Here is a 24,378-nt window from a genome sequence, read left to right on the forward strand (position 1 = left end):
ATAATCTATAAAAGTGTGTCTCCTCCGAAAACTGAGAATCCTCCCTTTCCCTGCTTCACTTCAAAGCAAGTAATCAGAAAACAGCATGCCTTGGGTTCTGGGCTTTTATTTGTAAAGCACAGGAAACAGAAGGGAAAGGGAAAAAAGAGTAAACTCCCTATCCATATTTTCCTTTTAGGCATACAGACATCATGGAGGGGGATCAAGGAAAAACGATACAAAATAATCACATAACACCACATCCATTTTAGGCTATGTTCACAGGTCGTCTTTGTATGCATGTTATTTTACAACAACGGCCATCAATAATGATCATGAACATTATTTACGGTCGTCATTATCAAACAATGGCTGTTATTCTGTCAAGAAAAAAACAAACGTTGTGTGAACATAGCCTTATAGTAATACATCCCAGCAACTGGGAGGTTAGTACAGTTCCTGTGCTTGACCAGAGGAGTGGAGCCAATTTTTTCTTTATGTTTACAATTGTAAATACAATGTTCAATTTTTCAGGATAAGCTGTTGTGTGTGTACAAGGGCTACAGCCAAATTGCAGATATAGGGGGTTTGATAAATTCCCCCTATGTATCTTTACACACGATGTATGGATGGATACAGGGGCACCACTACAGCCGCTGAATGGTTGAACAGGCATGCTACGTCACATCTTAAGTCCTGTCTCAAGACCAGGAAGTGGCCGGGGACCAGAGCGGCTGGAGACAATGAGGTAAGTGGATGTAATTGTTTTCACTCATGAAGTCTGGAACCAGGGACGCACGCATTACTGAACCAGCGCAGTAGTCTTCACTGATATCCGAACTTCCGATGGCAAATGGACTGCGTGCCATGTTGGTTCCAGACGTTGCAACAGGTGCAATATATGAGCTGAGAAGGGAATAAAGCTGGCTGTAGTAGGCACAGGATAGAAATGTGTAGACTGTTCTCATACTTTGCTGGCACAGGAGCAAATTGAACCATGGAGCAGGGACAGCAGGGGCCCTGATCTGATGCATCATGTTTTTCTTCTACATCATGTAGATGGATGGCTGTTTAAGTGTTGCTTACCTGGGGAAGAGGATGTATGAAGGGAAGAAAGCAAGGTGGCAGAAGTGCATGATGTTCCAGACAATGTTCTGCTGGAAAACCCTGGGTATGGGCATTCAGGTGTGTTACTAGACATGAATTACTAACAAACACTGCTGCAGATCAAGTACACCCCTTCACATGGTAGCAGTACTGTTTCAGAAACATGACAAAATGGTTTAAGGCATGGATCTCCAAACTGCGGCCCTCCAGCTGTTGCAAAACTACATTTCCCATCATGCCTGGACAGCCAAATCCAAAGCTTTAGCTATCCAGGCATGATGGGTGTTGTGGTTTCGCACATCTGATCCAGGGAGGCCACACCGCGCAACTTACAGGATGTACAACCTAGTAAGCTTACTCGATGCAGTCAACAGCAGGCTGGAAGCAAAACATATATTGTCACCGTTCCCCAAGGACCCGGAAAACAATACAAGTGTGCAATGAGGCAAGTCCTCACCCATTAAAATTCCAGCGTTCCTCATTTCTTCTGGGAGGCTGCGTCTGCCTCAATATGGACTCTCTCCACAGCTGTTTCTATCTACCTTTTATAGTCTGTCAGCTGACTGGGGACAGACTGGGTAGTGGAAGGCCAAAACATTCTTTGCCGTTTTTTTTTTAACTTCTTGCTCTTCCTCCATTGCAGCTCCATGTGCCAACTGCCTCCTATGTCTATTGCTGCTATTCCTGCTCCTTTACTGCTCTGCCTGGCAACGCACACTCTCCAGCGGATGCCTCCTCCCAGCGAGGCACAGACCCGTTCCGATGCGCTCCATTCAAGATGGCCACCCCCCCAGCAGGCTGCATCCTGGCTTGTGGCATCCGCACAAGCCCAGACCCCAGGTACGACCCCCAAGGGAGCTCCTTTCTCTGATGGGGGCCATGGCTTCAGGCAGGCAGCATCGAGGCTCCGGCAGCTGCAAAGGGGGGTAGAGTCGGCAGTGGCGTTACATCTTGCCGTCCGTCCCGTGCCACTTACAGGATGTAAACAATCAAACATTACCATCTTTATGCCAGATAGCACAGGGTGGGTGTGATGCTTCAATAGATGAGGACCAATTGACCAATATACCCATTAAACCCAGACTTCTCCTCCTTCCTACTGATGGGTAACCATTGTACTATCCTTTACTTGTTATGGTGCCCAACCCGTGTTGCAGTTTTATAACTGGTAATGAAAATCAATTTACCACAAAACTTACACCTGCTACACCAGTGTGATTATACAAAGTAACTATATCCACAGAAACGCCTAAACTAAAACCTACTTCAGCTCGTTTCAGCATCTCCCATTTATGAAGGATTTTCATGGCGAAGATTTTTCCACTGCCCTTCATTTTCACCACTGCAACCTGGAAAGACAGAAAAAAAAAAGGGAAATAAAATTACAGTATAATAAACTTAGTTTATTAAAAGACCTATTGATGTAGCTTTTCATTTGGCAATTAACTGTCGTATGACGAGTCAAATACCGAACTCCCCATTGCTGAATAGGTCCCCTTATACTAACACACTGCTGGTTAGACGCATGTTAAAGTTAATCTCTAATCATTTCCTTAAAGGGGAACTACCAGCAGGTTAGAAGTCTCTAACCTGAAGATATGTACCTATAGCACAAAGGGTGCTGCGAATTTACCTTCATCCTCTGCACCATTTTCGTGCACTTTGTTGTTCAATCCATATGCTAATGAGTGTTTTTTGCACTGGGTTGGGGCTACTGATCCACCCTTAGGGTCACTCCAGCACTCATCCCTGCACAGCACTGGAAGAATATTCATTAGAAGGCCAGCCAAGGACGGACCAAAACACTTAGGGTGGCAGCCTCGCCCCCAGTGCTTCAAACAGCCTAATTGGCATACACAAAAATGGCACCAAGGATAAAAGGTAAAAAAAAAAAAAATACCTTCATCCTCAGTACCCCATGCACTATGGGGACATTTCAGCAGGTTGGAAGCTTCTAACCTGCTCATGGTTTCCCTCTAAAGGGGTTTTCCTACAACAATTTTTTATGATGGACTAGATAGATAAAACAATAACTGGAGGATATCTGACCATGTAGCTGTCTTGAACCTCCTTGTCCTTTCGCTGGAAAGAGACTACTTATTTGTTAACTACTTTCACATTACAAATAGACTAAATTCAATCTGTGTTCCTAGGAGCACTGAATGCCCCAGACCGATCAATCAAAAAGGACATAAAGCATTACAGTGAGAAAACTATAGCACAAGTACAACCTTACTGTTGTGTTAAATGGGACTTTTCCCATGTTAAAGGGTACCCATTTGATTATTTTCAGTGGCAATCTCTACTGATGAATGCATGGGCAGAGACTGGTCAGTCAAGTCCAGCAAGGCAAGGAGAAACTGGCGGACAGCCTATGGGTCAAAGCACTGGGACACCTCTTCTAAGGATGGTAGGGGGATCTAAGCAGTAAAATCCCACTCAAAAACATTTATAAAGCCGTTTAGCAGGAAGGCTTTTGTTTGTTTGTTTTTTTAATTTATCTCTATGTTAAGATAGGATTACGGACAAGCTCAATGCCTGAGATTACAAAGTAAGGGAGATATCCATAACATTTCCAGGTACGATCAGTCAGGTACAGTCTTGGATTCAGCGTCAGCCACCTGGGTGAACACTGACATCTGGACTGGCTTATTATTGGTAAATGTGCGTATAAAAACTATCGATGAAATATTAGATGCTTAAATAATAGCAAATGTCATCAGACTGTAGTATGGCCCCAGGCTTTGGACCCAATGTTAAGATATCACATGTCAACACAGAAGACACTACATAAAGCGCTTATGGTTATGAACTTTGTTTTGAGCTCGATAGCACTGAAATTAAATTTTAAAAAAAATGCTCTTGTTGTGCATCCAGCGCACTATTCGTTCTCTGCTGGGCTTTTGTACATTGCCCAGTGCTGAAAGGCTTATAAGCTTTTGCTGAAATGGTACTTGGAACCTTAGCTTTCTAAGGAGCACCCAGGAGAAACAAGGCACTGCACGAGGCTAAGTGGTTCTGGTCCTTTGTTCTCACTCAGGGCTGAGACAATCGGTAGGAACTCACCTAAGACGCCATACCTATATGACTCATGGGGGGGCACAATTTCTGGGGGTCGCAAACACTGGGAATCCTAGGTACTTGCTCTGGATCCCCAGTTCTAGCAAGCGCTGCTTTCATCTGTGTGTCACTGGATGTAATCACTTATGCACCCTGCATAGTCTGTGTAATTACAGTCATTGTATGTGGGTAACATTGGTCTCTGTATAGGGTAGTTTGTTCATTAACAGTAATAGAGATAACATTCAGCCATTTTCCTTATTTGCATAAGGCACCTGGGTACAAGATTCTGGGGCACGGTCAGACAAGGGTACACACCGCTTCATGTAACCAAAAAAGTGGTGTGTGCCCCTCCACACCAGGACCACATATTACTACTACAGTGACTAAGATTACGTAGAATAAGATGTGTGCTGCTATATAGCTGAGAGCTCCTGCACGTACATTATGTAGCACGCTTAAAGATTAGCATGGAATACTACGTAATGTGTGTAAAGGAGCAGGGACTTCTGATGTGCTTATTCACTGCTACAATGATGCAATGCTACAACAATGTATTGTTTTATATGTACACTTTCTGTATGCAATTTTGCAGCATATGATGCATGTACGGAGATCAGATACAGCACTTACCTCGCCGAATGCTCCTCTCCCAATTACTTTTAAAATTTCAAAGTCTTCTCTTTTGAGTCTCATTTGTTTGATTTTTGAGGCAAATGGCTCAGCTGAAAAAAGAAATAGGAAAAAAAAAATTCAGACACAACCACCTATTTTTATAATATGCAAGTATAGGCTGGGTTCACACTATGTATATTTGAGGCTGTATTTGTGAGGCTGTATAGCAACCAAAACCAGGAGTGGATTGAAAACACAGAAAGGCTATGTTCACATAATGTTGTAATTGAGTGGATGGCCGTCATTTAATGGCAAATTTTTGCTGTTATTTTAAAACAACTGCTGTTATATTGAAATAATGGCAGTTATTTACCGTTATATGACGGCCATCCACTCAATTTCAACATTGTGTGAACAGAGCCTTTCTGTGTTTTCAATCCACTCCTGGTTTTGGTTGCTATGAGGACCTGACTTGAGGACCAAATACTGCCTGAAGTATACAGTGTGTGAACCCAGCCATAGGATAGAAAATAGACACTATTCATTGTCTATACTGGTTAGGATGTTCACTCAAGTTCAGATGCAGTATTAGGCTATTTAAAGAGGTACTCTGTAGAAATACACTGTGTAAAACAGCAATGAGGTGGATCACAGGAGTCTGGGGGTCCCTTGCTCTCCAGAAAGGTGCAGGTCCCAGACACGGGATCCACATCTATCAGAACTGTATGACATAGGCTTTAAATGTTCAAATGGGAACAGGATATACAGACAATAACATTTCCTGGCTAACAAAATAGCAACACTATCAGCAGTATCAAGATTATGGAATATTACACAGACACAATTTGTTTGTCCTCCTAGGTCTCTCTGTAACGCAATATGAGGAAGGCGATCAGAGTATTTTGGTATTACATCAGATTTTAAAGATTTTGCTACACTTTATTAAAGTGGAATATAACATTATGCAAGGGGCGACGCAATAACTGAGACCATCCTGGGTGACCCACTTTCTTTAGTAATATTGCCTATGTGGTCTTTCATAGTTTTAAAGAACAGGGTGGCTGCTTTAGCTACTCATAGTACAATGATCACGAGAAGTAGCTGTATTTCCTTGTTGCACTGAGCTTCTGTGGTTACTATGAAGAAATACAAGTGCCATATATTAACTGCTGTCATTTTTGTTGAAAACCAACATGTGGCCTCAGGTGTAATAGACTGGCTATTGTACCCAGAGGCACGGGGATGACATGTCTCATCGTGCAATAATATCTGGATTCAATAACAGTTTTTCTACACAGCAACAGTATCTAGCTACAGATCGGAGGAAGACTATGCACTGCTTCAGTGTGATGGTGCAGCACATGTGTCAACATGTCTCCTCAAAGCAGAGATATTGGACATTTCACATAAAAATCCTCACAAAGACTACAAGGTAGAAAGAAATCTACTAAGTCATTCATGCAAATATTAGGATCATGTGACCAATTTTTAAAGCTCCAAACCTATTCAAATAGATATGCTAATATTCAGCTAGACCAAGATCCTATGCAAAACCTAAGAATCTAGGGTTAAAGGGAACCAATCACTTAAAAAACGGCTATAACGCTGCTTCATGCTTCTACAACCCCCATTCCTTTAGTGTACAGCCTGAAAACTTACTTTATAAACTTGGCGCCCTGTATTTAAATTGCCCCCAAGTAGTCACGGTGGGCGGGGAGCTGCGGCAAGTAGTCACGGGTCCCTGGGCGTTCCGGAGTGGTAATCACACCCCTCTGGACGTGATTAGCCTGCATAATTATGGCAACGTCACCGAGAGGCGTGCTTTCCCTAACGTCAGCACGCCTACGTTCTTTCTGTGCTACTCATGCTCAGTACAGCGGGTCCGGTCCGCGCCGTACTGCGCAGGTGCAGAAAGCCTCAAACTCATTGCTGGAGGTCCAGCAATGAGTTCAAAGCTATTTTTCAACTGCACAGTACGGCGTAGACCGGACCCGCTGTACTGCACATGAGCGGCACAGAAAGAACATAGGCGTGCTGACGTTAGGGACAGCACGCCTCTCGGTGACGTCGCCATAATTATGCAGGCTAATCACGCTCCACTCCGGAACGCCCAAGGACCGTGACTACTTGCCGCAGCGCACCGCCCACCGTGACTACTTGGGGGCAATTTACATACAGGGCTCCAAGTTTATAAAGTAAGTTTTAAGGCTGTACATTCCAGGAACAGGGGTGTAGAAGCATGTTTGGGAAGTGCGCTGCTACAGCACATTCCCATAGCGTTATAGCAGTTTTTTAAGTGATTGGTTCCCTTTAAATTCTATTTCAAATTGTGTTACCATATATAACTACATGCATATACATGCATATTTCTGGGGTATTTTCACTTCAGCACCTACTCAGAAGCGGTCCTTAGACTGGCAGTGTGCTAGGGGATGATTAACTATATATTACTATAGATTGCATGTAGGAAAGGGGGTTATTAATGTATTAGGTTTGCAGGGTCCTAGGTGAGCAGAAAAAGAAACTAACAGAAAAAAGGAAGGAGTTATATGGCAAAATCAGCACTGGTGTAACCAGCTGAGAATGATGAGAGGGATTACATTCAGGAGGCAGCACTGTGTACATGGTAAGTATTAGAGTAAATTACTTTTTGGGTAGTCTGAAATAAAAGATACTTCAATGTCAACCATGACTAAGGACCAGGACACAGACAAACACAATATTTATTTAAATTGTGAACAAGAAGATGCGCACAATTAAATGGAAAAGTAACATGGACTTTTTGTAGCAGAGCAAGTGCTGCCGGCCAAAATGGAGCACAAGTGGTTGGTGGGCAGGTCTCTCCTCTCCTGCTCATTCCCAGAATTCTATGTGTAGGAGCAGATATGGAAAACACACAGAAGGGTGGGTACAGAACAGACTGGTGGAGGCTTCCTACATGCTCCTAAGTGAACAACAAAGCGTATGGAGAATGGAGAGAATGGAAATCTGGCAAAGTATCAAATTGACAGACTTCCACACCTCCAAGCAAGGAAAGGAAAACAGCTAGCGTGCCAGCAAAGTGGTATCACCCCAAGGAAAACCTACATTATAAAGCTGCCACATTATATAGCTGCCACAAAGTGACATGACCAGATGGGCAATGCATAATTTGTCTGAAGATATAAACTCAGGTACCCCTTCCATCCAGTCAGTATTCATTTTGTCCTTCCCACTTCTAGGAGTATGGATTACCCAACACTCAGCTTATGCATTACTAGAAGCCCTGGAGTATGCAGCTGAAAGTGCCACTGTTGTTAAAAATCTCAAAATCAACAGAGGATGTGATATAAAGCAAGTTTGCAATTTACATAACCTTTTTTTTTTTGGAAAACACAGGACTTCCTGTGTTTAGACTCTTCGAGAGAGAGAAAAATAAAAGACTAAACACAGGAAGTAATCTTCTGAGCACTCAGAGAAGGCAGCAATTTGATTGAGGATGCATTGAGACATGACACACTGTATTGGCCAAGACTATCTGCGTTTAGTCTCATTTTGTCAACCATCGCAAGACTAAAAAGTAAGTACAGCTTTGTTTTAAAGCATAAAAATAATAATAGAACATAAATTGCATACATGCTTTATATGATCTTTATATTCTCTGTTAAATTACATTTTAAAAGTTAAAAATGACAGGTACACTTTAAAGTGTAACTTTCGTTAACATTTTTTTGCAGAAATCAATAGTCCAGGCAATTTTAAGAAACTTTGTAATTGGTTTTATTAGTCAAAAAATGAATTTTTATCATGAAAAAGCAGTTTGAAGCTCTCCCCCTGTCTTTATAGTTTTCCTATGGAGAGAGAAAGTAAAGGCAGCAAAACAGGACAACAAAGAGTTAATTTACATTCACATCAGGGGCTCTCTCCTCTGCAGTCACCACTGACCTCTCTGACCTCTGTATAGCACCGTGAATAGCTCCCCCGCTGAGCAATCCTTTGTTCTCTGCTCTCTGCTGCCCACTAATCTCGCTCCTTCCCCCCTCCCCTCTTCATAGAACAGACAGATCCGACTGATAAAAAAAAAAAAAAAACACAGTTGAGATTTCCTGATTCTGCGAAGTGGATGACAGAAACGAGAGGCTGGGAAAAGTCTTTTTACATGCAGATAATGGCATATTTGTCTAATAAACCCAATGACAAGTTTCTTAAAATTGCCTGGACTATTGATTTCTGCAAAAAAAAAATTTAACGGCAGTGACTCTTTAAGGACACTCCAGGCTTTTCCTCTGAATCATGCATGTTTATGGTGCCAATGGAATACAATTACGTCATGTGTATAGTGAGCTCAGTGGCCCCTCCATGGTGCTAAGTTATATCCTATTCACTACATTTCAGGGGGTGGGACCAGGGCTAAACAGTTTTTCCGGTAGTGAACAGTAGTGAACATACAGGTTCTTCTTTCTCTAACTTCTCTAGTTAATCACAGCACAGGAAAACATGGCACGTCACACGTCTCACTATGCCATGACACAGTGCTGGTGAAAGTGCATTGATCCAGATGCACTGCGCCAGGGGATGATTTATACAGTATATTAGTACAGATAATAAAGGATAACTAATGCACTGGGTTTGAAATGTTCCATATGAACAGAAAGGAAAGAAACAGCAGCTTCCTGCCCCCGACTCTCTCAAGTCAGTTCTAACTCTAACCACCCCACTTCCTGTAATCCATTTGGTTGAGGCTGTTGCTAGATACAGATTTTCCCTGACAACAGGCATTATGCAGCTGACTGTAGGAAAGGGGAACACCTAGTGGCCAGGGCTTTGGAGCTGTTCATTTGGGGTAATTCTTGAAGCAATTAAAAAAAAAAAAAGTTAGGAATTACATTGGCTGTGGACCAGAGGGAAGTTTCCTGAAAGGACAATGATCACTTAAAGTGTCACTGTTCCTCAGGTCCCCCAACCCCCCTCTTATCCACTGCTCATTATCAGGAAATTGCGTCTTGTTGCATCAGTCGGGCCCTGTCTGTTCTATGGAGAGGGGAGGGGGAAGGAGGCCGATTAGCCAGCAGCAGAGAACAAAGGATTACAAAGCCTCTATTAAGAGGTCAGAGAGGTCAGTGCTGACCTCAGAGGAGATAGCCTGGTGATGTAGCTGTAAATTAACTCTTTGTTGTCCTGTTTTGGTGCCTCAGCTCCCTCAACCCCTCCCCTCTCCATAAGAGAACCATAAAGACAGGGGGGAGAGCTTCAAACTGCTTTTTCATAATAAAAATGCATTTTTCGGCTAATAAACCCATTTACAAAGTTTCTTAAAATCGCCTGTACTAATTTAAAAGACAGTGATACTTTACAGTATGCTGTATATTTTTTATTCACTCTTGTTTAGCATTGCTCATGATAAAGGCAGTGTAGAGGTTGATACACTGTAAACTAAATAAGTAGTAAGGCATTCTATCTATCCCACCATTACTTCACTGCTGTTATGACTTGACCGCTCCGAACTAAACTCGCATCAATCACGGACCATTCAAGTGACAGATTAGAAGTCATCCAGAAATTCCTGAGCAAAGTTCCAGTTTTGGACCACACCTAATACATAAACAGCTCTCCTCTGCATGAAGCTGGAGACTGATAACTGGTTCTTTAATGGATATGTATTCGCAAAGTCGTGTTATGCAACTCCCTACGAGTATAACCTTTTACAGGTACATATAACTACAGTGCAAGTTCAACTTCAAGAGAATTATGAAATTGTATAAAGAAGGGAAGCAAGGAAGGTCATTCTCTCAGCAGAGTAATTCTATATAGTGCCAGGTTTAAAGCAGCACTGTATAAGGAAAATATGGATTTTACGTTGGTGGAGGTAAGAAGGCAGTGACTGCCAACTTTCCACCTCTCAGATCAGTATTTACTAAACAGAAATGTTTCCAGTATTTCCAAACCCAAAAATTATGATAAATAATAAATTGAAAGAGAAGAGAAAATGGTCTGGTTACTTATACCAATATATATATATAAAAAAAAAAAAATTAATTAATAAAAAAAAAAAATCAAATAAATAAAAATCCAATAAAAATCCATCAAAGAACACAGGATGTATTCCAGTACTTGGGACAAGCTGAAGGAGTCTGTCTCAGCCAATAAGCAGGGCTGACATTCAAATCATGTTTCACGCTGCACCCAAGAGGAACCTTAAAGGGGTTATCCAGCGCTACAAAAACATGGCCACTTTCCCCCTACTGTTGTCTCCAGTTTGGGTGGGGTTTTGAAACTCAGTTCCATTTAAGTAAATGGAGCTTAAAGGGGTGCTCCAACGTGGGGGTACTTTTTTGGGGGGACCGGGGAGGAGGTGGCTGAAATAAAAGACGTCCACTTACCTCCCTGGTTCCAGCGGTGGGTCCCACATCACGGCGCTCCGTTGCCCGGTTCCCGGCCGCTTCCTGATGTCTGACGCCGCCAGAGACGCTACGTCTCAGGGTCGCTCAGCCACTCAGTGAAGGAGGCGGGATCCGAGTGGACTTCAAACGGATCCCGCCTCCTTCACCGAGTGGCTGAGCGGCCCTGAGACGTAGCGTCTCGGGCGGCGTCAGACACCAGGAAGCGTCTGGGAACCAAAGCGCCGCGATGCGGGACCCGCCGCTGGAACCGGGGAGGTAAGTGGACGTCTTTTATTTCAGCCACCTCCTCCCCGGTCCCCAAAAAAAAGTGCCCCCACGCTGGAGCACCCCTTTAATTGCAAACTGCACCTGAACTGGAGACAACAGTAGTGGGAAAAGTGACCATGTTTTTGTAGTGCTGGATAACCCCTTTAAAGGAGAAGTCCCATGAATACTAAAAATCAGCAGGCAGACGGGGGAACCGGCGGGTGACTTACAGCAGCTGGGGTCCTGCAGCCTTGCTAGTCGCAACGGTACATCCCCAGCTAAGTGATAGCCCGCTCAGCCAATCAGTGACTGGCTGAGCGTGCAATAGCTCAGCTGGACCATGGCATTGCTGCCGGAAGAGGCAGGTACTAGATGTACCGGGTTTCCAGCAGGAGATGACAGACGGCTGCTGTGAAAGAGACCCGGGAGCAACAGGGTCACCATTCTCACCGATTTTAGTGTTTGTGGGACTTCCTCTTTAAGGGTGCATTCACACGTACAGGATCCGCAGCAGAATTATTTAGACAAAAGCTGGGCAATAACAGCTTAATCGCCAATGACAAACAAAAGTCGAGCTGCAATAACCTAGAATGACCCCTACATAGTGACGTATACTTCTAACATCCATAAAGCAATAAACAGAATTCATAGTGTATTTATAGAGGTTTTAGGGGGAAAAAAACAACGATTTTGACACCCTTTTGGATGTTAAATCATATTCTATTGTTAAAGGTGACCTATCCGTGCTGCCTGTTTACAGATGCCAATCACACAAGCCTCACATACATACCTTTAGCAATGATCTGTGATCCGGCATCTTCAGTAAACACTTTGTTTATTCTGGGCTAACAGAGTCACAGAGGCGGGTCTTTGACATTGTCAGCTGCTGCCCTGCTCTGTGGCCCGCTCCTGTGTCTTCACAGCAGCAGGCCGGAGAGGGGGATAGGAGCTAACCCGCCAATGTCAGGCCGGAAGTAAACATTTTTACCAACATGCCGGAACACACAGCTTTACTAAAGGTACGTCTATGATACCTTGATGATAGGCATCTGAAAAGTGGCAGCACAGATCTTTTCATCCTGTCTATCCTTTTAAGGGGCAGAATTTTAAAAAACACATTCCTTGTTTCTACCTTTCCATCACTCTACCGCTTATATTCTAGTCTGGGTTCCGACTGATCTTTGCTTCCTGGTGCCAACACTTGAAATTGTTGAAAGTCACTTTTAAAAATAAAACTAACTTTTCACTTGTCACACCGATGTATCCAAAGTTGTGGTCAGTCAGTATCCCAACCAATTTCCAGATACAAATACAGCTGGAAGAAGAACGCAACTTTGCACTTCACTCCCCAGCTTATTGCAGGAAAGGGGCTAATACTTCCAATGTTAAAAAATAAAAAAGTAGAAGTGCTAAGCAAAGTGCCTCATGGCTGTGTGACTAACAGAAATGCGTATACAGCGAGCCCTGCCTCTGAGGAGTGCTGAGGAGCCCCCAAATATCAATTTATATGGATCTCTTGATGAACAAGACACTCCAAAAATAAATGTACAATTTGTGTTTAATAAATATAAAAAAGGTCATATACCCTTGAGATTGCAATTACACATAGACGTGAAGCCTGTGCATTATATAATATGGTGATTAATCAAAATTCCAAAACAGTGCAATGCAACATATTATTACATTCTCTAATATGTACAACATTCTGACATGTTACAATTATATACAACTTCAGGTACGATACAACCAGTCTCCAGTCAACCACAATAATTTACATGAATCATTCCTTAGATGATGTGCTGACAACAAGGAATCCAATTCTACTTCAAGCAGCCATGGCGAGAGGGAAAAATTATCTAATTATAGGGATTTACACTTAAGGAAACTAAGAAAATGAATAATCCTCCATCAGCTTCAGGATAAGGGAAGTATGACTACACTAAGCATATCTGCTACTATTTGGATGTATTGGGAGCAGGGGCAGATTAACTTTACTCTAGGCCCCAGGCTGTTCCCCAAGTTTGGGCCCCCAACCCCACAATAACTATGGTGGCACTAGAGTGGTGCTCATAGTACAGGATAGATAACATCATGATGCCCTGATTTGTGCAAAACTGCGGTACAAAAAAAACTGTGATTTTTTTTTCAAATCATGGCAGAACTGTAGCCAGGAGACAATACACCTTTTGGGTGGCCATGGGCCCCCCAGGAGCTCAGGGCCCCAGGCTACCGCCGAAACGGACCTATTATAATCTGCTACTGATTGGGAGCCCTACGCTTTCTTAGGGTGCAGTTACACAGAGATTTATCTGACAGATTTTAGAAGCCAAAGCCAGGAACAGACTAAACAGGGAACAGGTCATAAAGAAAAGACTGAGAATTCTTCTCTTTTCAAATCCATTCCTAGCTTTGGCTTCAAGAATCTGTCAGATAAATCTCTCTGTGTAAAGCCACCCTTAGATTACATTTTATTAGTTGCTGACCAACATTAAACTGGTATTGTTGTCTGGACATTTACGCATTATCCACATTATAAATATGTGATTAAAGTAAAATTTAAAGTAAATTAAATATGGACGTTATACTGAACTTTTTGTATTTAAAAATTTATTTTTTTTACTTTCCTTTTCCCCACTTTAGTTCTTCCAGGGGGCTTTTATATGAAATTATGCAATTGCTTGTGCAGGTCAATGGAATACATATATATAGCATTGATCTGTTCATTGTTCAATGATCTCTACTAGCAAATCTGTCACAGCAGCCATGGAGGCTTTCAGAAGACCTCAACCCCTGAACCACCACTGACATACATATCTAACCATTTAGATACCACAACTGATATTGATTGGAGCATCAAGACAAACTAAATGGCTGGTTTATTATGTATGGTGCAAGCTCTGGTCCTGTGCTTTGTCCATACTTCCCCTCCAACACATGATGAACATGTATGTCATGTGTCGGAAAGGTGTCTGTAAAGCATAAAAGTTTAATAAAAATCTGATTAAAACAAACATCCCCCCCAACAGCCTTGTGTTCAACCTATTTGTTCTATTTACAAAAAGGGCCATAGCCCAAAACTCATCAGAGCTAATTCCCACTAGTGAAAAATAACTTTTATTGGCTCATGTTAAAAGTAAAAACCATTAGTGCAATTTAAAATATACACACTCCTAATAACATTTCATCCCAATAAGGGGATAGTACCCCAATGGCTTAGTAGCTGCAGACTACCCGCCAATAGCTTCAATATTTTTCTTTTTAGTATTTTATGGACAAAGAAGTGCTATTTAAAATACACCGCACATAGCCCCTCAACTAGTTTCACCCGCTCTCGGGTGTCATCAGGAGGTGGGCTTATGAGTCATAAGCGCTGTGTATTTTAAATAGCACTTCTTTGTCCATAAAATACTAAAAAGAAAAATATTGAAGCTATTGGCGGGTAGTCTGCAGCTACTAAGCCATTGGGGTACTATCCCCTTATTGGGATGAGACGTTATTAGGAGTGTGTATATTTTAAATCGCACTAATGGTTTTTACTTTTAACATGAGCCAATAAAAGTTATTTTTCACTAGTGGGAATTAGCTCTGATGAGTTATGGGCTTATGGCCCTTTTGTAAATAGTTGCTATATATCCATCAGAGAACATTCCTTTCAGGCACATTTAGGGTTGTTTTCCGACCTATTTGTTAGCTCCGCCATCGTGGTAGGTTTATCCTGTATCCCAATGCTTTGCTATAATCTTACAGGCCTGGTAAAGAATCCTACACACCCAAATCTCTATACCTGCTAGTTCAGGCGAGTTAACAACCAGACCCAGAAAACATTCCAGCGGTTCCAGAGGGACAGTTATCTTATACACTTTTTTGATCAGTGCAAGGACCCATCTCCAAGCATAGCAAAAGACTTGAGAGCTCCTCTTTATAGAACTGAGACAGCCTATGTACTCCATTACTTTCCGAGTCACTTCTCTATATAATATATCCTCCACAGACACGTAAGTAATCGACCATTTGGTCCCAGACTGTCCAGTCCACTCCACCCCTGCATTTGCTGAAATGCCAAATAGTACAGATAAGGATTCAGGACCGCTAAGCCCCCTTCTTCTTTACCCCTCTAAAGGGTATACAACCTAATCCTTGCTAAACGACCATCCCATATTAGAGGGATTGAATCTTTTTTTAAAATACACTCTGGGTATCCACGCTGGAGCATTGTGGAGTAAATACACAAACTCCAAGTATGTTTTAGTGAGGATCACTGTTTTTTTTTTTTTTTTTTTCTTCACTCTGGCCAGTAAGGTCTCTTTTACACTAGAAAAGTATACTATGTCCAGGGTATACATTAGCATACCAGCAAAAAAAGATGCTGAGAAATACTGCTGCGTACCCAAAGCAGGCCCTTCTAATAGAGACTACATTCAGACCATTCCTAACCTTTGTTATTTTGCACGACTCAAAAGCGTGGCCTCCAGTGTTTTGGAGTCCCATAAATAACAGTATATGTTTGGAAATGGATTGAACATAGCAACAAGTAAAATACAATTTAGTCTCGTGAACTTTTGCAATGAGCAATGTATGCAAACTAGAGATGAGCGAAACAGCAATCGACTTTTGAATCTTGCTGTCTGTTCACTCCATGGAGAAAGTGGATACATCCCAAGGATCACCTGGAAAACGTGGATAAAGCCATAGGCTGGATCTGTGTTTTCCAGGGGGTCTTCAGGATGTATCCAATGGTCTCTCAACTATTGTTTTTTATAGTCCATAAGACTGCTGCAAGAGGTTATCTGGGTAGTAGGAAAGGTCTTACCTGGTCCACTCCCAGGTGCTCCACTTTCTCCTTCTGGCCATCTCTGAAGGGTATCTTTTGAGACATGAGGGGCAGGTGCAAGTCGGAAGCATTGCGTGTGGGCAAAACCAAGCCCACAAGGGATGTTCAATAGCTTCCCAATGTTGTCGCAGTATTGGTGACTTCAGGTTATAGAACAATGCTCCCGATATGCACCCCCCTTGTCAGAGAGAGGTAGTGGAGTGCAGGACTTTTTCAGATAACGTCTTTTGAAGTGGCTCATGCAAGATGGCAGCCCCCATAATTTATAATTATATAATACAGATAAATGGAAAAAAAAAGTGATATGCCTATTCTCAAAAAGGGTACTCCAGAGTTACCATGTTTCCCAGAAAATACCAGTCCCAGTCACATGCCCGTGACTCAACTAATCCCTTCATGGACCTTCATCCTGACGCACGTCTAAGCCCTACAGCATACGATCCCCTGCTCTGATCAAGCAATGTCTCGCTGTGTGGCAGCACATAATCAGAGCAGGGGATTAGGAAGTGCAGGGTTTAGAAAGCCCTGCCGTTCCTGTCATAAGTGTTGGTGGCAGCAGAGGGGGACGTGTCTCCCCTTAATGCTGTCAGTCAGTGGAAGTGGAAACAACAATACTTTTTAAAAAAAGTTACATTACAAAGTCCCTGCTATAGCTTTATCACTGCAGCACATGCAAGTCTCCCGTAAAACAACAAACATGCTGAAGACTGTACTCCCATGTGTGTACATAGTATTCCCATACCAAACCCTGGTACTCCCACATTCAGCATCAAATCAACTAAACATTCTGAACTCTGTTTATACAGTGTGTCAACCACGCACACAAAAACATTCCCTCCACCTCTGTAAAGGAAAATATGAATGCACCCTGGATCACACACCCCGTGCCAGCTCTATATGGAGCACCGGATGAATACAATTACCACTCATGGACTTACCACTATTTGGTTACAAATATGTTACAATTTTCCATTGAAAACAAACTCAGACTGTTACTAGGTTTTACATGGACTTAAACATGTTACCAGGGCCTTATAGTCTTTAGGATATAGAGTGCAGCACCCTTCTCCAGAGACCAAGGGAGATGCATACAGAGCCTTATCTAATATCTATATATAGATATAGATATATAGATATATATATATATGGATATAGATATATATATATATAAATAAAGTGTAGTGTCGCTATTCTCCCTCCTCAGTTGACCCTGTCCCAGTCTACACTGCAAAGCTGACAAAAGGAAGTAGTCTGGAAGTGTCAGTCTATCGTATCAGCTCCAGTAACCAGTGTAAAGTTTCAGTCAGAATGATTGTCTATAAGGGTATGTGCACACTGAGGAAAAGGCGAGGAATTCAGCTTGAAATTCAGCTTGAAATTCCTCCCGTAAAATATGTACAGAGCAAAGTCCCATTGTGTTCAATGGGTTTTCTGCTCTGTTGTTCACACTGCAGAATTTCCTAGCAGAATTTTCTGCTGTCGATCTGCTAGAGGAATCCTATAGAAGTCAATGGGGGGCTTAAATTCTGCTTGAATTCTGCCTGAAAACTTTCAGCTACAATTCCCTCGAGAATTGCTCAGTGTGCACATAGCCTTAAATGGGAATAAACACATAAAACAAAGTCAAGCCAGTTCTTGTGCCAATAATATGGTAAACAAAATAAGCACTCGTTTCAGGAAATCCTCATGGTCAGCATTTTAGAGAAAAGCTGCAGCTTTATTTTCTCTCCTTTTAAGGAGACAAACACATTCTGCCGAATCTAACAGAAATTAAATCTTGAGGTGAGCCCAGGTCTTCCCCAAGCAATGACAATGTACAATGGAGGTTTTAATTAAACAGCAAAACTATTAACCAATTCCAGACCGGGCCTGTTGCCTCCGACCAGACACATTTACTCCCCCCCCCCCCCCCCCCCCCCAGTACATGTGGATTTAAAAGCTGTAAAGTTTTCTCTTAGTTGTTCAAAGATTTTTTTTTTTATATATATATTTCTTACAATAATTCTATAGTGGTGGGCCTATTGATAAGCAGCATAGTGACTTAAATTACTATAGAGTATATACCTGACTATTCTTTTCATGCATAAAAAGTGGTTTAAACATGCAGATTAAGGCTGGGTTCACACTATGTATATTTCAGTCAGTATTGAGGTCCTCATATTGCAACCAAAACCAGGAGTGGATTAAAAACACAGAAAGAATCTGTTCACACAATGTTGAAATTGAGTGGATGGCCGCCATTTAATGGCAAATATTTGCTGTTATTTTAAAACAACGACTGTTATATTGAAATAATGGCAGTTTTTCTTTCTGTGTTTTTAATCCACTCCTGGTTTTGGTTGCAATATGAGGACCACAATACTGACTGAAATATACGTAGTGTGAACCCAGCCTTAATAGGCATTTAATTTACATTTTAGTAATTAGGTGACTTGTACATATTAACATTCTGATGATTATCACATTTAATGCTTATATACAATTTCTGGAAAGCAAAAGAGATGGATAATGGCAGGACACTTTAAACCAAAAAATGCTCACAAACACTTGTAACAAGTCCAAAATAACGTGTTTTGGGATGTGCCTCTTGTTCAGATTATGGACAAGTAATACTATTATCCATTGTGTTACCGATCCAGGCTGGGTACTCTGATGCAGCCCTGTGAAACGTGATATACATTCATTATGACGTGCTCCTGGGTGTTGCGGGTCTAGGTTCCATAACCCCATAAGGTGAGTGGCACCAATTTCTACCACTACAAATTCTATCTGCCTGACTGTACTACTCTATGAGGCACTATGCCTTTTTTTCTGTTTATTTCCTTATACTGGAGAGCAAAAGAGTCTCTGTACATACAACCTGCTAACACATCCGCATTCATGTAAGCAATGTAATGTTTCATAAGCATGAAGAATTCCAGTCACGAATAGTGTTCTAGCTTAAGGCCATTTTACACAGGTCGAGGATTGGGAGAAAAAAACATTCCAACAAATTTACACCCTCGATCAGAAGGCCCAGCAATAAGACCACAAGCAAGCTTAACGCAAAAGCATCTTCTGAAGGCCTCTGTGTCTGTCAAGGGAAATCTGCTTATAACGCCTGCCTCAGGAAGGTTGTACTAGCAGAGTGCCGACTGTATCAAAACAATGCATAATTTAATGAAGTGAAAACTAGCGGTATCTTCAAGAGTAGCATATTAAGGGAGCACTATACAGCTATTCTTATCTATATTTCTATTATAGGAGAGAGCTATTCATGAACAAGAGTGATCCAACAATAAAGCAGGGGAGCTTCACCTGTGTTGCGGAACACATGCCATAGTTTATGACAATGTGTTCTGCGTATAGAACAATTGATTCTGTGTGTCATAAAACAATCCATATGTATTAATGGGCTAGGAATATGGTAATATATAAGTATGTTAGGCCATTGCTACTTATGCAATACTGTTTGTTTACATATAATATCAGGTATGGGCAGAGCTACGAGGGAGGGAGGGAGAGAGAGAGGTGTAAGGGCTCATGCACACTGAGCAAAAGACGAGGAATTGAAGAAGAGGAATCCGCTCTTAAATTCTGCATTAAAAATCCTCCTGTAAAAGAATGAACAGAGCAATGTCTCATTGTGTTCAATGGGATTTCCACTCTGTTGTTCACACTGCAGAATTTCCGAGCAGAATTTTCTGCAGCAGATCAGCTTTCTGCCCAGAAGTGACATGCCACTTCTTTGGGCGGATTCTGCTAGAGGAATCCTATAGAAGTCAATGGGGCTTGAATTCTGCTTAAAATTCCACTTGCATTCTGATTAAAAATCTGCTCAAATTCAGCTTCTATTCTGCCAGAGCAGGGATTTCAAGCAGAAATCTTTCCTCTTCAAGGGTATGTGCACACTGAGGAAAAGGCGAGGAATTCAGCTTGAAATTCAGCTTGAAATTCCTCCTGTAAAATATGTACAGAACAAAGTCCCATTGTGTTCAATGGGTTTTCTGCTCTGTTGTTCACACTGCAGAATTTTCTGCTGTAGATCTGCTAGAGGAATCCTATAGAAGTCAATGGGGGGGCTTAAATTCTGCTTGAATTCTGCCTCAAAACTTTCTGCTCCAATTCCTCGAGAATTGCTCAGTGTGCAGATACCCCAATTCCTCGTCTTTTGCTCAGAGTGCATGAGCCCTAAGGAAAACTTTATGTATATAACCACAAAAGAGTTTGAATTCTTCACATTTATAGAAAAGCAACAAAAAGATTAGCAAAAAGTGGCAAAAGAAGAATGGTAGTAAATATTTCTAACAGTATAATTTAAGTTTATACCTAAACGTATTTTTCTACCCAAGTGGAAGATTTTTATAGATTTTTCTTTACATTCATTCACTTTTTTTCTTCTTCCTGAGCCTGCGCTATATGCAATGATTGCCAGCCCGCTGTACAAAAGTGTAATGATGGTTGTGAAGAAGTTAAAGGGGTTGTCCGGCGATAAAAAATTATTCACAGAATAACACACATTACAAAGTTATACAACTTTGTAATGTATGTTATGTCTGTGAATGGCCCCCTTCCCCGTGTTTCCCCCCACCCACGCTAGACCCGGAAGTGTGGTGCATTATACTCACCGCATGTCGTGTCGTCCACGGTCTCCGATCGTCAGCAGTGACGTCTTCTTCGTGAGTCCGGCGGATCTTCCCGAGTGCTGGCCGCCCTCTGCAGCGTCATCCGAAGCTCAGCCGCGATTGGCTGAGCATAACTGTGCTCAGCCAATCGCGGCTGAGCGGCTGATGACGCGGCCACGTCATCAGCTGCTCAGCCGCGATTGGCTGAGCACAGTTATGCTCAGCCAATCGCGGCTGAGCTTCGGATGACGCTGCAGAGGGCGGCCAGCACTCGGGAAGATCCGCTGGCCTCCCGAAGAAGACGTCACTGCTGAGGATCGGAGACCGTGGTCGGCACGTGACAGGTAATGTATAGCGCACCACACTTCCGGGTACACGGGTGGGGGTGGTGGGACACGGGGAAGGGGGCCATTCACAGACATAACATACATTACAAAGTTGTATAACTTTGTAATGTGTGTTATTCTGTGAATAATTTTTTTCGCCGGATAACCCCTTTAAACCTACTGAAAGACAACGATCAGCCGGCCATCAGAGCTGATTGTTGTTTTTATTACACTGGGAGATATCTGCCCAAATCGGCTTGTTTGGACAGATAATCACCCGTGTTACAGGGTAGCAATCTTCAATAGGTAGCACTAGAAAGCAGTCTCTCTCTTCTGGAGAAGAGCTAATTTGCATACATGTACAGGCAGTAATGTAATGCACATGTTATATAATATATTATTTTTAAATGATCAACACTATTCCTGAAAGGTAAAATCAGCTAAATCCCCTCTCATAAAGCTTAGGGTAGCTGTCCCTTGTATAAGTAGATACTGTCTACAGGGCTGCAGTCTCATCTCCCCTCCCTCCCTAGGCGTCTATGGGGCATCTGGAGGGAGATCCCCCTTCAGAACTGGTCCCTAATAAAATCAGAATTTGAAATTTTCATGAAAATTTGAAAAAAAAAAAAAAAAAAAAAAAAAAAAAAAAAAAATCGCTGCAAACTTTCGAAGCCCTCTAACATCCTAAAAAGTAAAAGGACGGTCACCAAATGACGTCACCATAAAGTAGACATGTTGTAGATGTTGCAAGACAGTTAAAAGAATTGCAGAGTTATCACTACATAAAGAGAGAGAGGTCAGATTTGAAAAATAGGCCCCGGGCATTAAGGCCAAAACAGGCTGCAGAGGCAAGGGGTTAACAGAGCAGGAGCTCAAACTGGAAGGAAAAAAAAAACAAAACCCCACAACTATCAAAAATAAAAGATTAGAAAAAATAAATAAGATTCCTTATAAGTGATAAGATTCCTTAGAGGTTAAAGATGGTGGATAAAGTTCGGCAGTGGCCACACGGAGCAGGATGTCATATATACGAAGGTGGTGTCTAGTTGATGCATAAGCACAGACTGAGTTTTGAAACACCCATTTTTCCAACCGAATTATTAGACTAATGAGAATTGTGAAGGAATAAAGAATATATATTATATTTCTGCATGGTATTCTATTGTAAAACACAAGGCAGCCAAGTAGATGTGTATGAATGTGCACTTCCATAAATGAGGGTTAAATTATGCAGATACCCCCAGGGTATGTAATCCCATATTGCTACATTCCTCTGTGGAGTATCACCCTGATATCCGGCAAGAGCGCAGGGAAAGTCAGAGGCTGAAACCGAGACGCTGGGAGGAAGGGAAGGAGTTTAGGGCATGAATATAAGTATCAGCAGCACTGCGTGCCCCAGATCCTATCTGATCGCTGGATATCTAAAATCAAAGCGAAGATCCATACCATGCTGGAGAGGCGCCAGAAGCACAGACTGTGTATATCTGGAGAGCATCGCAAGGTTAACGGGCGGTCACCAAATACTCTTTATATTTATCAGTATGAATAAATATAGAGGATCTCCAGACCTGTCTGTTTTAGTAAATCCTTGTATTTCCCACAAAATAATAATTCACATGCATCTATTCCAATTACTTTGTTACGTGCTGTTCCTCTGTTATTCTTTCTGGAATAGCATGACTAAAAAAAGAAAGAAAAAAAGAAAATGATTTGCTAAAAAGGGGCATGGCCCATATGTGCCAAAATTCTAGCACATGAATCTAGCTGCTCTTTGTCAATGAAACCATAGACTTACATTAGAAGCCCGACCATCACCTGACCACAGAGCTGGGGGAGGACCATGCTTACACGGCTCGCTCTAACGATACTAACAGGTCTGAACACTAAGAGCTGGACCAACCAAAACTTTTTACATGTCTCTAGAACATGTCAAAAATTGTTGTTGTTTTTTTAACACTTTAAATAATGCACGGACAGAGGGAGAAACCATTGGCTCACCTGTCTGACAGTACCTCTTGTGGCTGCAGGCAGGGGGATGTCTACAGTGGAGCGCCAAATACATTACATATTATGGGAGCCAAATGCCATGGGGGATTACCTTCAGGGAATGCCTACTGGGAGGAGGGGCTATGGGGGGAGCGGGGATTAACCAGAGGGGATGCCTACATGGGAAAAACTGTTTAATGGGGTGGATACCTACAGGGAGGCTACCTACGGAGGACAGAGGGACCCAACCACTATATTGAGGCACAGAGGAGTTCTATGTTCTATATGGTGGCACATAGGGGCTTATTCACTATATGGGGGTACAGATTGGGGAGCTTAATGCTATGTGAGAGAGGGGGCCTAAGTACTATCTGAGGGCCCAAATTGGGCCTAAATACTTAATGGGAGCACAAAACACATAGGGATACATGGGAGCACAAAATGGGCAACGCTACACTGTGTGGCAATACAGATATGGAGTTTGTATAGACGTAAGGATGGTGCAGATATTGGGGTCTGTAATATAATGGGGGGCCTGATGGTGGGGACCTGATACTGAAGTCTGTAATATGCTGAGGTCTGATACTGGGATGTGTTATATACTTCCTTTGTATTGTCATAACAGTAAGGTTCATACAATGAGGCCAATAGGGAGAATTAGTAAAAAAAAAAAACAAAAAAAAAACCCCACACACTGATGATCAGCCAAACTCCGCAAACTACACCCACAACAGGCCACACCCCCATAAAACACGGAAAAAATCTTCATATGTTGGAAACTATGGTGTTAGTGTATACATTTTATATTCTTCAAGAGGGTCAAAACACACATGGTAATAGATGTTGGTGCACTGTATACATCAGAATGATTCTTCCATTGACCAAACACATTGCAATGTGCAGAGACTAGTAGATTTTTATATACAGCAAAACTAAATATAATGAAACTGAAACACAAAAGGCAGGGTGAACCCAGTCTAGTCTACTCTGACTAAAAATAAGATGGTCAATCTGTATAGAGCACTCTGAGTTCTCTCTAGGTAACAGTTTGTCGACATAACAAGAACTACTAGGAAACAGGAAGCCCCCACACACACACACCTCCCCTGAAGATGCAACTAGACAGAGTTTTATGTACAGGTTGGTGTTTTGTTTTTTTTGGGGGGGGGGGGCATAAATTCTTTCCACTATTTATATTGCAATCCGCCAAAAAATACGGACTGTGCATCAGAAGTGTGGACGCA

At 42.1% G+C, this 24,378-nt stretch overlaps 1 protein-coding gene across 1 annotated transcript in view; it reads right to left on the bottom strand.

The window, feature by feature from the left end:
• Positions 1-24,378, bottom strand: part of CDC42BPG (CDC42 binding protein kinase gamma) — a 68,826-nt gene that overhangs the window by 29,046 nt on the left and 15,402 nt on the right. The window contains exons 2-3 of the mRNA XM_069965504.1: positions 4,780-4,871; positions 2,352-2,435 (exon numbers count right to left, since the gene is read on the bottom strand). Of these exons, the coding sequence (XP_069821605.1) occupies positions 2,352-2,435; positions 4,780-4,871 (176 nt within the window). The remainder of the gene's footprint in view (positions 1-2,351; positions 2,436-4,779; positions 4,872-24,378) is intronic.

The sequence above is a fragment of the Dendropsophus ebraccatus genome, chromosome 4 (genome assembly GCF_027789765.1).
Source record: "Dendropsophus ebraccatus isolate aDenEbr1 chromosome 4, aDenEbr1.pat, whole genome shotgun sequence".
NCBI classification, from domain to species: Eukaryota; Metazoa; Chordata; class Amphibia; order Anura; family Hylidae; genus Dendropsophus; species Dendropsophus ebraccatus.